General features: G+C 40.1%; 1 protein-coding gene across 1 annotated transcript in view; it reads left to right on the forward strand.

The window, feature by feature from the left end:
• TBX20 (T-box transcription factor 20) overlaps positions 1-2,524 on the forward strand; it is a 34,871-nt gene extending 32,347 nt beyond the window's left edge. Inside the window, exon 8 of the mRNA XM_065665798.1 lies at positions 1,226-2,524. Coding sequence (XP_065521870.1) covers positions 1,226-1,566 — 341 coding nt within the window. The 3' untranslated portion in view covers positions 1,567-2,524. The remainder of the gene's footprint in view (positions 1-1,225) is intronic.
• Positions 2,525-12,954: the final 10,430 nt, after the last annotated feature.

Here is a 12,954-nt window from a genome sequence, read left to right on the forward strand (position 1 = left end):
TGTTGTAAAACGTGTTGTCTCAGAATGTTTTGCAATACAGAACTGAAATTATGTTTTGCCAAATATCCTTGCCAGTAGATTTACTTCTTACAGTAAGAAACATTTTCTCAATGGACGAGTTGGACAAGAAAGAAAACACAGAAGGGACATGAGCTGAATTATTGTTTGAATAGAAATCCAAAGAGTTTATTTATAGGATTTTATGTATTCCCATTTCTAGAAATCAGGCATCTGATGATGAGCAGATGCATAGAGGAACTGCAGAGGTGAAGGGCAACACTGTCACATTATGATCTAACAATGACCATGTATAATTAACCAAACAAATTATTGTTTCCCCCCCAAATTTACTGTTAATATAAAGTAAGTAATTAGTTGAAACCATTTTCCCTTTATAATGATTCTGCAAACTTCAGAGGAAAAGTATTTTCAAGAGATAGAAAATTTGTGAAAATAACTTCCGGAACTTTTCAGATTCAGAAAACACCAAAGAAACACAGCTCCCATTTGCTCAAAAGTAATAATTACCCTGAGAGTCAGTTCTTAATATTTTTGTGCATTTCACTGAAAACCCCCCATCTCTTACTGGGATTTAGCACTAGTGTTGTTTCCCAGAGCACTGTATTCAGTAGGAAAAATAACAAATGCTTTGACATTTTAAGGCTTTTGTTTTCTGTATTTTGGAAAAGTCAGGTTGAGTGAAAAGATGCTGTATTGACAAGTTCCACTGGGAGAAAATAAAAGGGAGGGGAAAACTTGTAGTGCAAATTACATTCTTCTGCATTTTTTGCCAAACTAAAATTTGAGGAGAAAACCCTAAACAGTTCTATTGAGGATGTAATGTAAAAAGCTAAAGCATCTCTTCAAAACAGGGTTGTAATGCAGTGAGATTCCACATCAGAGTGGCTGCTTCAGTGTGTAGAGTCAGCATTACAAGGTTCTTCAGTATTTAATACCAAAGATGTCCAATTGCAAAACTGATTTTACTGCTCAAGCCAATGCAACCAACTTCTTAAAATGGAAATCTGAATACGTGATAAAGGACAACAAATTGCAAATAATAATATCAAGAAATACGAAAGGAGAGAGAAGTATTTCCCATGACAACTTGTCATTAAAATCTGCCTTGCTGTGAGAGGCTCCTTTTCTGCCTTTTTGCTATGTTACCAGCTTTGCGTGTTGCCTGAAGAATGAAGCATCAGGCATTATTTCTCTTTGTTTGCAGGGTCAGCATTTACAACATCTGACAACCTGTCCCTCAGTTCCTGGGTATCCTCCTCAACCAGTTTCCCTGGATTTCAGCATCCACAGTCTTTGAGTGCCCTGGGTACCAGCACTGCATCCATAGCTACACCCATTCCTCATCCAATCCAAGGATCTCTGCCTCCATACAGCCGCCTGGGAATGCCTCTTACACCCTCTGCTATAGCCAGCTCTATGCAAGGTAGTGGCCCCACTTTCCCTTCCTTCCACATGCCCAGGTACCACCATTATTTCCAGCAGGGTCCTTATGCAGCTATCCAGGGACTGCGCCACTCCTCCGCAGTGATGACGCCGTTTGTATGAGTGATGTAAGACAAGAAACACATGAGATTTTCAATGTGCAAGTTTGGTATGAAAAGATATGAGGGACCTTCCTGTGGCAGGAGTGCTGAACTCATCACAAACCAGCTAAGAAACATGCATTATGGATACAGATTCCTCCATTGAGGGATCACAAGAAGAGAGATTGCAGCTTAGAGCTGCTCCCAGATCTTATGGTGTAACACAGCCGAAATGGATCCCAAAGTTCCCAGGATGTTTCGCCACTTGCAGCTCGTTCCAAAGGTGCATTATACCTAGCGGAAAGAGATGACGCTTATGCAGCAGTGTACAAATTAATTGTGTATAAGTCTTTTTCTTTTCATATACTAGATCAATTCTCGAACAGGCAATACTCTTACCCATCTTCATCTCTTCTTGTGACTGACGAGCATCTAAGCAGAAAAATGTATTGCTGTAACTTTGAGCATGTTTTAGCTATCTCAGCACACATCTGCTGGGAACAGGACAAAGTGGAGAAGACCACTGTCCTTTTTTAAAAGACTGGCTTATATTCACCAAACGCAGTATTTCTTAGTTGCTACTATAATCCCAAGGAGAAAATTATTGAGTCTTTCTTTATTTGCTTCTTTCACAAAACACTTATCAGTTCAAAAAAGAAAAGAGAAAAAAAAAAAAAGAAAAGAACTGTGTTACAGGACTGTAGCAGTAATGATGTATTCTGTCCTTCAGTCTAAACAGGAGTGTGTCCTCTATCCTAGGAGGAGCAATGTAACTATCTATTAAGGTATGATGAAGGAAAATGTTGCTTTGGGAAAACCTGTTACTTAGAAACCCAAGATACCACGTCTTTAAAACAATGCTTGTTTGCTGCTGTGCTTGCCACTGAAGACCTGTTTCTAACTGCAAATGCGTATCAAGGTAACCAAATTTCAGGCTAGATCAGCCTATAGGTCAAATTATAATCACTGGACTGAAATAAGATTAGTGGCATTGCAGTATCCTTCTATTTGCTCTGATTTTCTTTGGTTTGGTCATGGCTGTTATACTCTTTGGCCAGGAAAATGAGGGCTGTACTGTCTGGCTTTCCATGTCCTGGTAGAATGGTGGAGTTTCCTTGGGAAAATATCAGTGCAGAGCTTCACATGTAACTTTGATTAATATCTGCCTTTTTTTCAGTTAGAAATTAGGGTTCTCATTCAGTCCTGTCCACTTTTCCTAGTATGTTATGTCTGCAGCAGAAGAACTGTAGAGGTGTAATTAAAAACGACACCTCTGCAGTGAGCTGGCATGAATCCTTTGCACTGCTGAGAAGAGTACCAGTGCAATGCTGGTTTCTACGTGGCAGGAGCTGGGATTTCATTGTATATAAGTCAACACAGAGTTTATGTCTAGAGTTGTGTCCAAGTTACAGGCAGTAACACATCTACTGATAAAAAAGACCTAGCAATCCAATCTCATATATTAAAGATCTATGTAGAACTGGAACACAGAATGGAAACCAGGCTTTTCTGGCACTATTCTCCTCTACTTTTGACCAGGGTGTGTTGGAATCATACAGTAAGAAGCAGAGTGCGGTATACTGAGTCACCTGCCTCCCACCTCTGTGAAGTGCAAGGCAAATCACATGCCTTTTTTGCTCCCATTGCCTCGTCTTAGCTGCCCCATCACATAGAGCAATGACAAAGTCAGTCTTTTCCCACTTCCCACTGTAGGCCAGTATTTGCATCCCACAAGTTAAGAGCCATCTTTATGATTTTCCTGGTAGCACTGTCATCCTCATTTCCCTTTGCTCGCTGTTGCACCTGCTGCTAAAATTTGACCGGAGGCAATTTGCAACTTCTGTTCTCTGTATGTGAAAGAAAATGAACGTTTAGTTACAGTTTCTGGGTTCAGAGCTACCACAAAGAGTTCCACTAATGATTATAACAGCCTCAGCCTTGAAATCAGACACTGTATTTGGCTCGATGCATCCAAGTACTAGATTTTGCTCTAGGCTACCAGGTTCACCTGAAAAGTGCATGTTGCAAGGTTGTGTCTACTGATGACCCGTATTGATATAAACCCCACATTTTTCAGGAAATTGGATGATACTGGCCCCATAACAACATAACTCTTGAAGTACATACATGATTCCACAGAAACAGGAATTTCAGGGAAGGAGATATGGAAGCAAGTTTTAACCCCTCTCCTTCAGTTGCTTGACTTCTGTTAGAGTTGTATTAAGGCCTTCTGATGACAAGCACTAAACCATGTAGGGAAATTCTATTTGTTTTATCTGTTTCCTTCTGCAGCTCCATTAACTTATCTGAAGTTGCAGGGGATATGGTTAGGTTCAGAATACAGGCCGGTAGCTCTACTGGTGAAGTAAGTAGGCAGCTTTTACACAACTCCAGAAGTAAGTTTGGAACAGGTAGGCTGATTTAGACGTGTTTTACATGTCGTATAAAGCCTGCTCATACATTGACCTGTCCCTCCTTTGTGAAGGAAATTCAGAGAAACAAACTGTATAATCTCTTTAGCCCTGTCCCTGTGCTGAAAACACCAGTATTTGACATGCAGAAATGCCCCTGATCCTGCTTTAGAGAAAATCCTCCAGGCTCTTCCTGGAGAATGACACTGGATTTTAACAACATCAGTTACAAAAATGTTAAATGAAAGACAAGTGCTTTTCACTATGAATAAAATGTGGTTTGCATCTGAAAAAGCATGGTGGCAGCAGACTGTCCCTGTACAAAACCAGGATAAGGCCAATTCCTCATCCAAATTCACTGTGGTCAGTTTCATATTGTAGATGATGCAGAACTATCTGTCAAAGTCCACAGCTTGATTTTCCAGTCAGATCTAACCCTTCTCAGTGGGTTTATCCCTCCTCATGCTGGTCTCCGGCATATGCTGCTCCCTCCAATGGTTTCGTTCCTTTGCATCAGAAACCCATTGGGTTCCCTGCTAATGTGGAATCACGGACACATCCCAAGCAAGGGAATGAAGGCAGCTTCTGAGAGCCTTCCCCAGGACAAAGATCAATAGCTATGTCTAGTTCTGACCTCCTCTTCTTTGCCCCCGTAATTCTTCCTCCAAAACCTGTTGCACAGAGTTGAGGTTGAAGGGATTAAGTTCACAGAGACCACAGGAAGCCCGATGAAGAGGTCTTGCCACCTCACAAGATTTCTTCTCCCTGTCCGTCTCACCTTCCTGTGGGCAGAGGGCACTATGGGAGTGATTCCAGAGTTACAATTCCTGCCCACTGAAGTCAGCTTGATTGTAACAAAGACAGGATTTCATTCAACATTCTCACCTAAAGTGTAACTGTAAGAACAATGAACTGCAGCAACAGCAACAACACAGGAACTCTACAAGAAAGCAAGACTAAACCCCAGCTACAAATAAGCTTTATCACTGATTTCACAATTGGAATTAAATTAATATAATTCATAATTAATTGGTTAAGGAGTAAAACTGCTTTTCAACAAAAACACCCCAAAACCAATATCTGTACGACTTTGCCAACAACTCAGTAATTTATCTGAGGAGTTGCTGTACTGCCGTCAAAATTTCATCACTTTCAGGACAGAACATCTGTTGCTGGTAGATGGTCTGGGAATGTCAAATAATAATCTAGAGTTCATTTTCCAATATAATTCACATTTTATATCCCATAAGAAGTGCTCTTCACCTTTATGAGCTCTCTTGGCTGAGCAAACCGGTGCTGGTTTATGTTGTGGGGATTTTTCCAAGCAGGGCAGAGAGAACATGCCTGAATATGCTTTTCAAGGAGAATGATAAGATTATCCTCCAAAGTGTTACAAATACTTTTGGGTGTTTTCTGGATTACTCTTTTATCCATACATAGTCAACAGCCTCAGGTCTTTAATCCAACAAAAGCATCCCAAAGACTAACAAGCTGACTTAGATGCATTTGTCTGGGTTTTTTTAGTTCTACTTTCGGAGCACTGATTGAAGGTAGACATAAAGCCCCCCTTAAATTTGGTTTGCACTATTGCTTTGTATGGCCTGAGGCACTGTCAAAGAGAGAAATTCAATGCAACTGTGTTTCAGCTGTAATCTTCTAGGTATAAACTGACAAACAAGCATAGCCTAAGCAGATAAAGGCACAGAGTTTCTAATGGAAATGCTTCTTCATGAGTTCAAAGATGGCAAGTTGTATAACAGTTAACATCCTTGGTAGCACAGTCTACAAAATGCAATTGCAGATCTTCTCCCAGAATGCTTTATCCCTGGAGACCAGGACACTGCATGCGTGTGTACACATAAGAAGATGTTGCTACTTCCAGCACCCAGAAAACACTTAACCAGCATTTGAAAATGAACCTCTTTTAAACTGAAAACTTTTGGGCTGGCAACTCTATGGACTTCATGTGTGTGTACTATAGGGAAAGAGAAATATCAATGAAAATTACTGCAAAAACTTGGGGAGCTTTCCAAAACTGTAAGTTAATATAAACTGTGGCAATTTAACCCTACATAAGGGATAAAACCAACAGAGAGATTAGTGTATGCTTAGGGACCCTTGTCTGGGAGGGAGTTATGGCCACAGTGCTTATATTTGTCATCTGCAGAGGGATGACATTCACTCACTGCAAGATCAGCTTTGGGTTTAGTGAGATCTTATTCTCACTATTCCTTACAGAACATTTTCTGCTGCAGGAGATGTGGTTTCTTCACTAAACACTTGCTGGTCAGAGGATTTATGTATTACTCTGTAATAAACTGTCCTTGCATATAATCTCTAGTTTATTAAATGACAACTTCTTTTTCTTTATTTTATCTTTTTAAAAGAAAACTAAGCAGTGATTTAAGTAAACTCTGAAGTAACCTTTTATGATAGTTTAAGGACAGAAAATACAGTTTGCTGTATTTTACCTTCAGCACATTTAAACAATCTTTTCTTTTCTTTCCTTTTTTTTTTTTTTTTCTAATTGTACCTTTAGAAACATGAGGAAAGATTCGGTTTAAAAATAAGGAAGGTAAAAAACTGGATGTAATCTCTTTAACAGAATGTACCACAGTTCTGCTGTTTGCTGTGTTAACTTTGTTGTTTATAATGCATCGTGTGAGCACATTCACCATGTACTGAAGTGTGTGTTTGTGTGTATGGGGTTGGGAGTAGGGGGAAATCTTTTTATGGAAAAAGAAGTTGTGAACATAAACTATGAAGTAACATCTAATGAAAAGTTTCTTTTTAAGTGCAATATATTTATTTCTGCTAGAAATATAATATCAACATTATGTAATATTTGAAGCATTAAATGTTATTTGTAAACAGCTTAAAATTATATATATATATCACAAAAAATTGTACAGAAGTGCAAATGTGTGGATATTCAGTTTCTTTCATTAAAATATTGGGTGTTTTGATATATCATTCTTATTTAGCCAAATCTTTCTGCTTCTGTTGTTTTTCCTCTAATCCAGTCACTAAGTAAGTGTAGTGAGAAAAGTGACGGATTTTTCTCAGAGCACACAATGTGGTAGGGCTGCTCAGATGCAAAAGGTGGTTTAAATCTTGGATCCCAGGATCCCCAAGATAATGAAGAGAGCTGCATCCCTGGGAGAGTGAGCAGCAGGTCAAGGGAGGGGATTCCTCCCCTCTGCTGCGCTCTGGTGAGACCCCCCTGCAGTCCTGATTCATCTTAGGGGCAACAGCAGAAGAGGGATGTGGAGCTGTTGGTGCGAGTCCAGAGGAGGCCACGGAGATGCTCCGAGTTCTGGAGCAGCTCTGCTCTGGAGCAAGGCTGAGAGAGCTGGGCTGGTTCAGCCTGGAGAAGGGAAGGCTCCTTAAAGGGAGACCTTAGAGCAGCTCCAGTGCCTAAAGGGGCTACAAGAAACCTGGAGAGGGGCTTTGGACAAGGGCCTGTAGGGACAGGGCAAGGGGAATGGCTTTAACCTGACAAAAGGGAGATTGAGATGAGCTCTTAGGCAGAAGTTCTTCCCTGTGGGGGTGCTGAGGCGCTGGCACAGAGTGTCCAGAGAAGCTGTGGCTGCCCCATGCCTGGCAGTGTTCAAGGCCAGGCTGGACACAGGGGCTTGGAGCGACCTGCTCTAGTGGAAGGTGTCCCTGTCTTTAAGGTCCCTTCCAGCCCAAATCAGTCTGGGATTCTATGAAAGCAGGAAGGAATTAGGTCTGTTTAGGCTGGAGAAGTGAAAATTATGGGCAGATATAATAAAGTTTTCAAATATATGAAGAATGGAAAGAAGCAAGGAGTAAATTCCTCTCTGTATCTGCTGCAGGCTTTTATTTAATAGGATTTTATTTCTATTTTAATAGCAAGGGAAGGGAGAGTTACCTATGACAAAGAGGGATAGTGAAGCACAAGACTGGATTGCCTAGAGAAGGTAAGGAGCAATGTCTGTTACTGGAAGTCTTTTAGAACAGGTTGAGCATGCATTAGTCAAGAATTATGCGATTAGAGCTAATCTTGCCTTGGGACAACCAAATGATCTCCTGAGGTGCTTCCAAGCTTTCTATGAGACCCATCCCTTATAGCAGCTTCTAACAAAATCCTCATGCTGCTCCCAAAGTTCTTGTTACACAGCTGCAGTTCAGCTTCTCCTCAAATACACATCAGCTGCTGGGTCTTTTGCAGCTAGTTCACTAGAGTCCCTGGCTTACAAAGAAACCCAGAGTGATAGAAGAGCTGTAATGTCTTTGTGAACAGCAAGAGTAGTGCCTTAATTTGGTTTTATCTGTGTATGTGAGCAAGGAAAGAACAGCCTAAGGTAATTCAAATCTGCTTTTAACTATGCTGAGTTGCAAAAATGTGTTAATGTACCTCTTTTACATTTGGAATATAAGAAAATGAGGACAGATCACTGAGCTGGTAAGTGTATATGATGGCTTTTGTCTCTGTATTACATTTTTATATCATCTTGGTAGCAAAAACAGTGTATTCTCTCATGGATATTCAGTGCTGTGAAAGTCTTTTGCTTAACCTCAGGCTAGGGGGCTTTCTTGATTACATGTAAAGCTACACGTGTGCATTGGCACTTTCCTGAATCAGAAATGTTGGCTGTATGGTGGTTTGAGATAGGGTTATGCCAATGGTCTCATTGAAATCAGTAGGCTTGCCTGCTTGAAGTTAAATCAGTGCTTAAGTATTTCAGTGGCTCTGCAACTGTAAAACACCTAGTGCTTTGTCGAATCAAGACCTTTGGGAACAAGTTGCCTGTGCACCAAACACCTGCATAATTGGAGCCTTTATTTGCTATTGTCCCAGTGAAGATTCTCGACTGCTTTTCAATAGTGTTACTTTGAAGAGATGGATGAGCAGCTATGAGTGACTGTAGGCTGCCTTGTGTTTCACATTTAGAAAACAGATTTATGTCCAAATTACCTATGATGGAGATGAGCAGTGCAGAAGACAAATTATCTGGAGGGTGTTATTTTCTAAGCCTCCTATGAAGAAGCACAATGAATGCACTGACTTAATGGTATGCAAGAAATACAGAGCAATAAATGGTATTTTGAATCATGAGTGAAAAGACCTTTTCAAATACACAGAAAATACTTAGACTATACACCATCAGTTCAACATAGATAAACTAACAATAATCAGTGATGATAATTCTAAGAATAAAGAATTAAAAGTGGTCTGATGGCCAAGATCCTTATTAGTCATTGATATCATGTTGGTCAATGAGGCTCTAGGCACTTCTGTGGGAACTACAGAAGCTGGTCTTTGTTCTCCATAATCATAACCAGAGGGACTAAGAAAAAACCTATGGGAATGCCTACCTCAGAAGTTGCCAAGACAGGTTTCATTGAACAGCAGGATGACAATTTCTCCCATTGCAGAGAGTATTAGACAGCTCACTACTGCAGCATTTTTAGCTCTGTTAATAGAAAATTCAGTTCTACAAGCACATCCAGCAATATCTGGTTTAAGGCTTTTTAGGTTGGAAAACAGGTTAATACAGGGACTGCATTGACTAATTTGTTGAATTAAAATCACACAGCCACACTGTATCATTTTGGTCTATCAGTTGGCTTTTTATTATTTTTATTTCCATTGTGAAGCCTGCCAGGCATGCCATCCATAGTAATTTTTGAGTGGCTTCAGGTTTCTGTGTCCTAGAGAATCTCCTATGTTTGAGTCATGTTTTCACTAGCTTCATGATTACCTGCTTCAAAGTTCTGCACTCTCTTGCGTTTGGAAAAGGGTGGTTAGGAGAAATGGTGATGAGATGAATGACTGCCCTTCAGATACACAAGGGGCACACAGCTGGCTCTTCACCTGTTTTAATTTAGTGAACTCTTGCAGGAGAACAGATCAAACAGAAAGACAAATCAAAGAAGGGCAAATGTTTGCAACTAAAAGTGTAATTGATGATATTTAAACAAATAACCCCCTAAAACGAGGCGATATAGTTCTTTCTACAGCTGCAGCTTTTCTCTGTTTAGATCCTTAACTTCTGTGTTCTGAGAGATTCAAGAAGGGATGAAGTAGGTAGCAAAAATATCTTCTCCCTGTGCCAGAGGTCTGTTATCTACTCTGTCAAAGGCAGTGCATCCATAGGTATTTGTCACCTCAGACTAGAACTACTTCTGTGCTTTTTTTGCCTAGGTCTCTGTCTTAAAGCATCTTAATATGTCCTGAGAACAATAATACGGAACTGGAGAAGTTCATGTCTTTACAGTCTACACAGTCTTTCAGTCAGCTTTTAAGCACAACACATACCATAATTTTAACTATAAAGTACTAAATAATTCAGGTATATCAAAATCCACTCTTGAGTTCTCACAGAGCTGGAGTAAGTTGTGATTCTTAAACTGGTACTCTGTGGTTCATAGGGTCCACTGGAATCAGACTTACTTCAATCAGGGGTCTTTCCACTGAAAATCACTCCAGTTCTGTCTGTACTTGCATTTCTGTATGCTTTTATGAGACAAAAAGTCCATTGGTCTTCACTGGTATTCTCTGGTGTGAAAGGTGAGTGTGGGAGAGAGCAGTTTTGTTCTGTTTATCTTGCTCCCTGTCTTAAACTCATGGTTGATATATAGTCACTTACACATCTATTACTGTTTCTTCCTGTGCTCTCTCCTGGATTGAACCCAGGGCAGTCAAAAGAGGAATTAATTTATCTTGATGCAAACTGTTGGCTGTAAAATTTGCATTGATAACATCTGAACATGTACCCTGGGCTTTGGAATGGCAGGCTTCAATTACCCTCCTCTGAATGTCAGAGCTTTTAGACTTGATACACCAGTCATACTACTCATCTTCAATGATGTTACAAACAAGTTAGTAGTACTCAGGAGATTTATCAGCCTGACTTTATTTAATCACCCCATTTTCAGTTAACACAGTCACCCCAACCAGTGCATTTCCAGAGGATGATTAGATTGTTTCAGATGGTTAAAGAATTTGGCCTTTTTTGCTCCTTCATTTCACAATATACAACTGTGCTTTTTTGTATGAACATATAAAAGTCTAACACTTGTGCCCCCTCATTTCCTTTACAAGGCTTTAAACGTTTTTCAGCTGTTATTAAATGAATTAGTATGTACCATATAGCCTGCTTAGCACTTAAGACAACTTGGCATGATTTCCAGTAGTTCTGGATGGACAACTACTTGTGTTTTCAATCAACAGAAAATGTTTTCCTTCATACATGCCTGATGAGGGAAAACAGTAACAAGGAAGAGTATAGGCTGATTTCAAAGCCATTAAAGATGTGGAAGCACAGCTTCTACTAATTTTTTAGCAAGAATCATGCTTCTAAGTCTTGTTTTGGAAGTCTTTGCTATAATGTCTGCTGTTTTGAAAGGTTTATGTGTTTTCCATAGACCAGCCTAAACGTTTTATGAGCCCTTCCCAAGGTACTATTTTAAAGCTTGTTTTGCTCCATGGCATAATATCATGCCTATGTTCTCCTGTTCTTTCAACACTGGACAAACTGTTAGAGAACACATGGGTCCTTTCTTTTTATTCGATACCTCAATAATAACAGCACTTATCTAAGTTGCAGAGGTTAATTGATCTTTTCTTTCTTTGCTTGTGGGGTCTGAGACATATTTACATTCGTGGCTCCTCTTCTTGGAAGCTTAGTTCTTTCATGCGTTGGGGAAGAACAGTCTATATAGCTGTCTCAAATGCAGAGCTGCCGCTTTGACAATATAGGTGAAAACTGAATTTTGCTGCTTGAAATATGAGGGCTAGAGCTGTCTTGCCATGAAGGAAGCTGGGAGAAGCCGGAACGTGAAATTACATGGAGGAGCACAAGATCAGCACACTCTTACTGCAGCCAGCAAGTGATGCCTGAAGCCCTGCTGCTGAGCAGCTGCCCTGTATGTTCAAGTTCCCCTTCCAGCAAAAGCAATATGTTTTGCTCTTCAGGGCTTTGGTATAAGCGAAGGTTTGGATCAGGTCTGTCTCCACCTTGTCCGCAGACACAGAAACACAGACCATTTTATGCTGAGGAAGTGCCTTGTCAGCTCATGCTAGAGCCACTTGAGTCTGTGGATTCTCCTTAATGCCCCAGCAGCTTAGAAACTAAGAGCTGCAATGTTCGAGTCTCTCTCACGCATACAAAAACTTATGACTTAAAAGTATTTTTAACACTTGTATTATTCTGGCAATGTGAATCCACAGTGCAGCTGTGATGAGATGGACACTTTCACCAGAATGAATGCACTGGAAAAACTGGAAGACATAAATAGCAACTGTCCGGATGCTACAGTAGAAATAAATTGGAAGCTGATCATAAGATCCAAGTGGGTATTTAGAGTTAGTGTAAATAGAAATACCAAATTAAGCAAATAACATGTAATTTTGAGATGAACTGCTCTATGTGCCAAGCATAAAACTTTGCACTATGTACTGTATGATACCAGGAGAATAGGGGAGACATTTTAAAACCTAAAATCACATAAGAAACTGCAAACCACAACAAAGAATACTTGGCAAAAAGTCACACGTGCAATATGATCATATGATATGAATATGATACCCAAAACTAACTAAAGTATGGTTAGAGACAACTCTAGCTTAGGACGGAGGTTTCTATTATCACGTATTCTGAAGGAAAACCAGATCAAATATCCAAGTTTCTGTTCTAACAGATCCTGACTGAAGAAAATGTTTAAAATCACCTGCAGAAGCATGCCTAAGCACAGGAAAAATGAATGTTTATGCTGGTTTTTGTGTTAGAATACACTGCTAGGTCCCTGTTTACTGATTTGTTTCTGGAGTACGTCCACATAAAATAAGTTGCATGGCTGGGGCTAAACCAGTTATTCAAACACACAAAGACAACGAGTGGGACACCCATCATGGATTTTCGCTCTGTGACTCCCAGCAAGGGTTGACCATGCATGCAGATGGAGAAATTCTTTAAGGAAGGCAAGAAAGGCTCCAGAAAAGGAAATGGAGCACTTCATATAATCTTCCT

The sequence above is a fragment of the Lathamus discolor genome, chromosome 2 (assembly GCF_037157495.1).
Source record: "Lathamus discolor isolate bLatDis1 chromosome 2, bLatDis1.hap1, whole genome shotgun sequence".
NCBI classification, from domain to species: domain Eukaryota; kingdom Metazoa; phylum Chordata; class Aves; order Psittaciformes; family Psittacidae; genus Lathamus; species Lathamus discolor.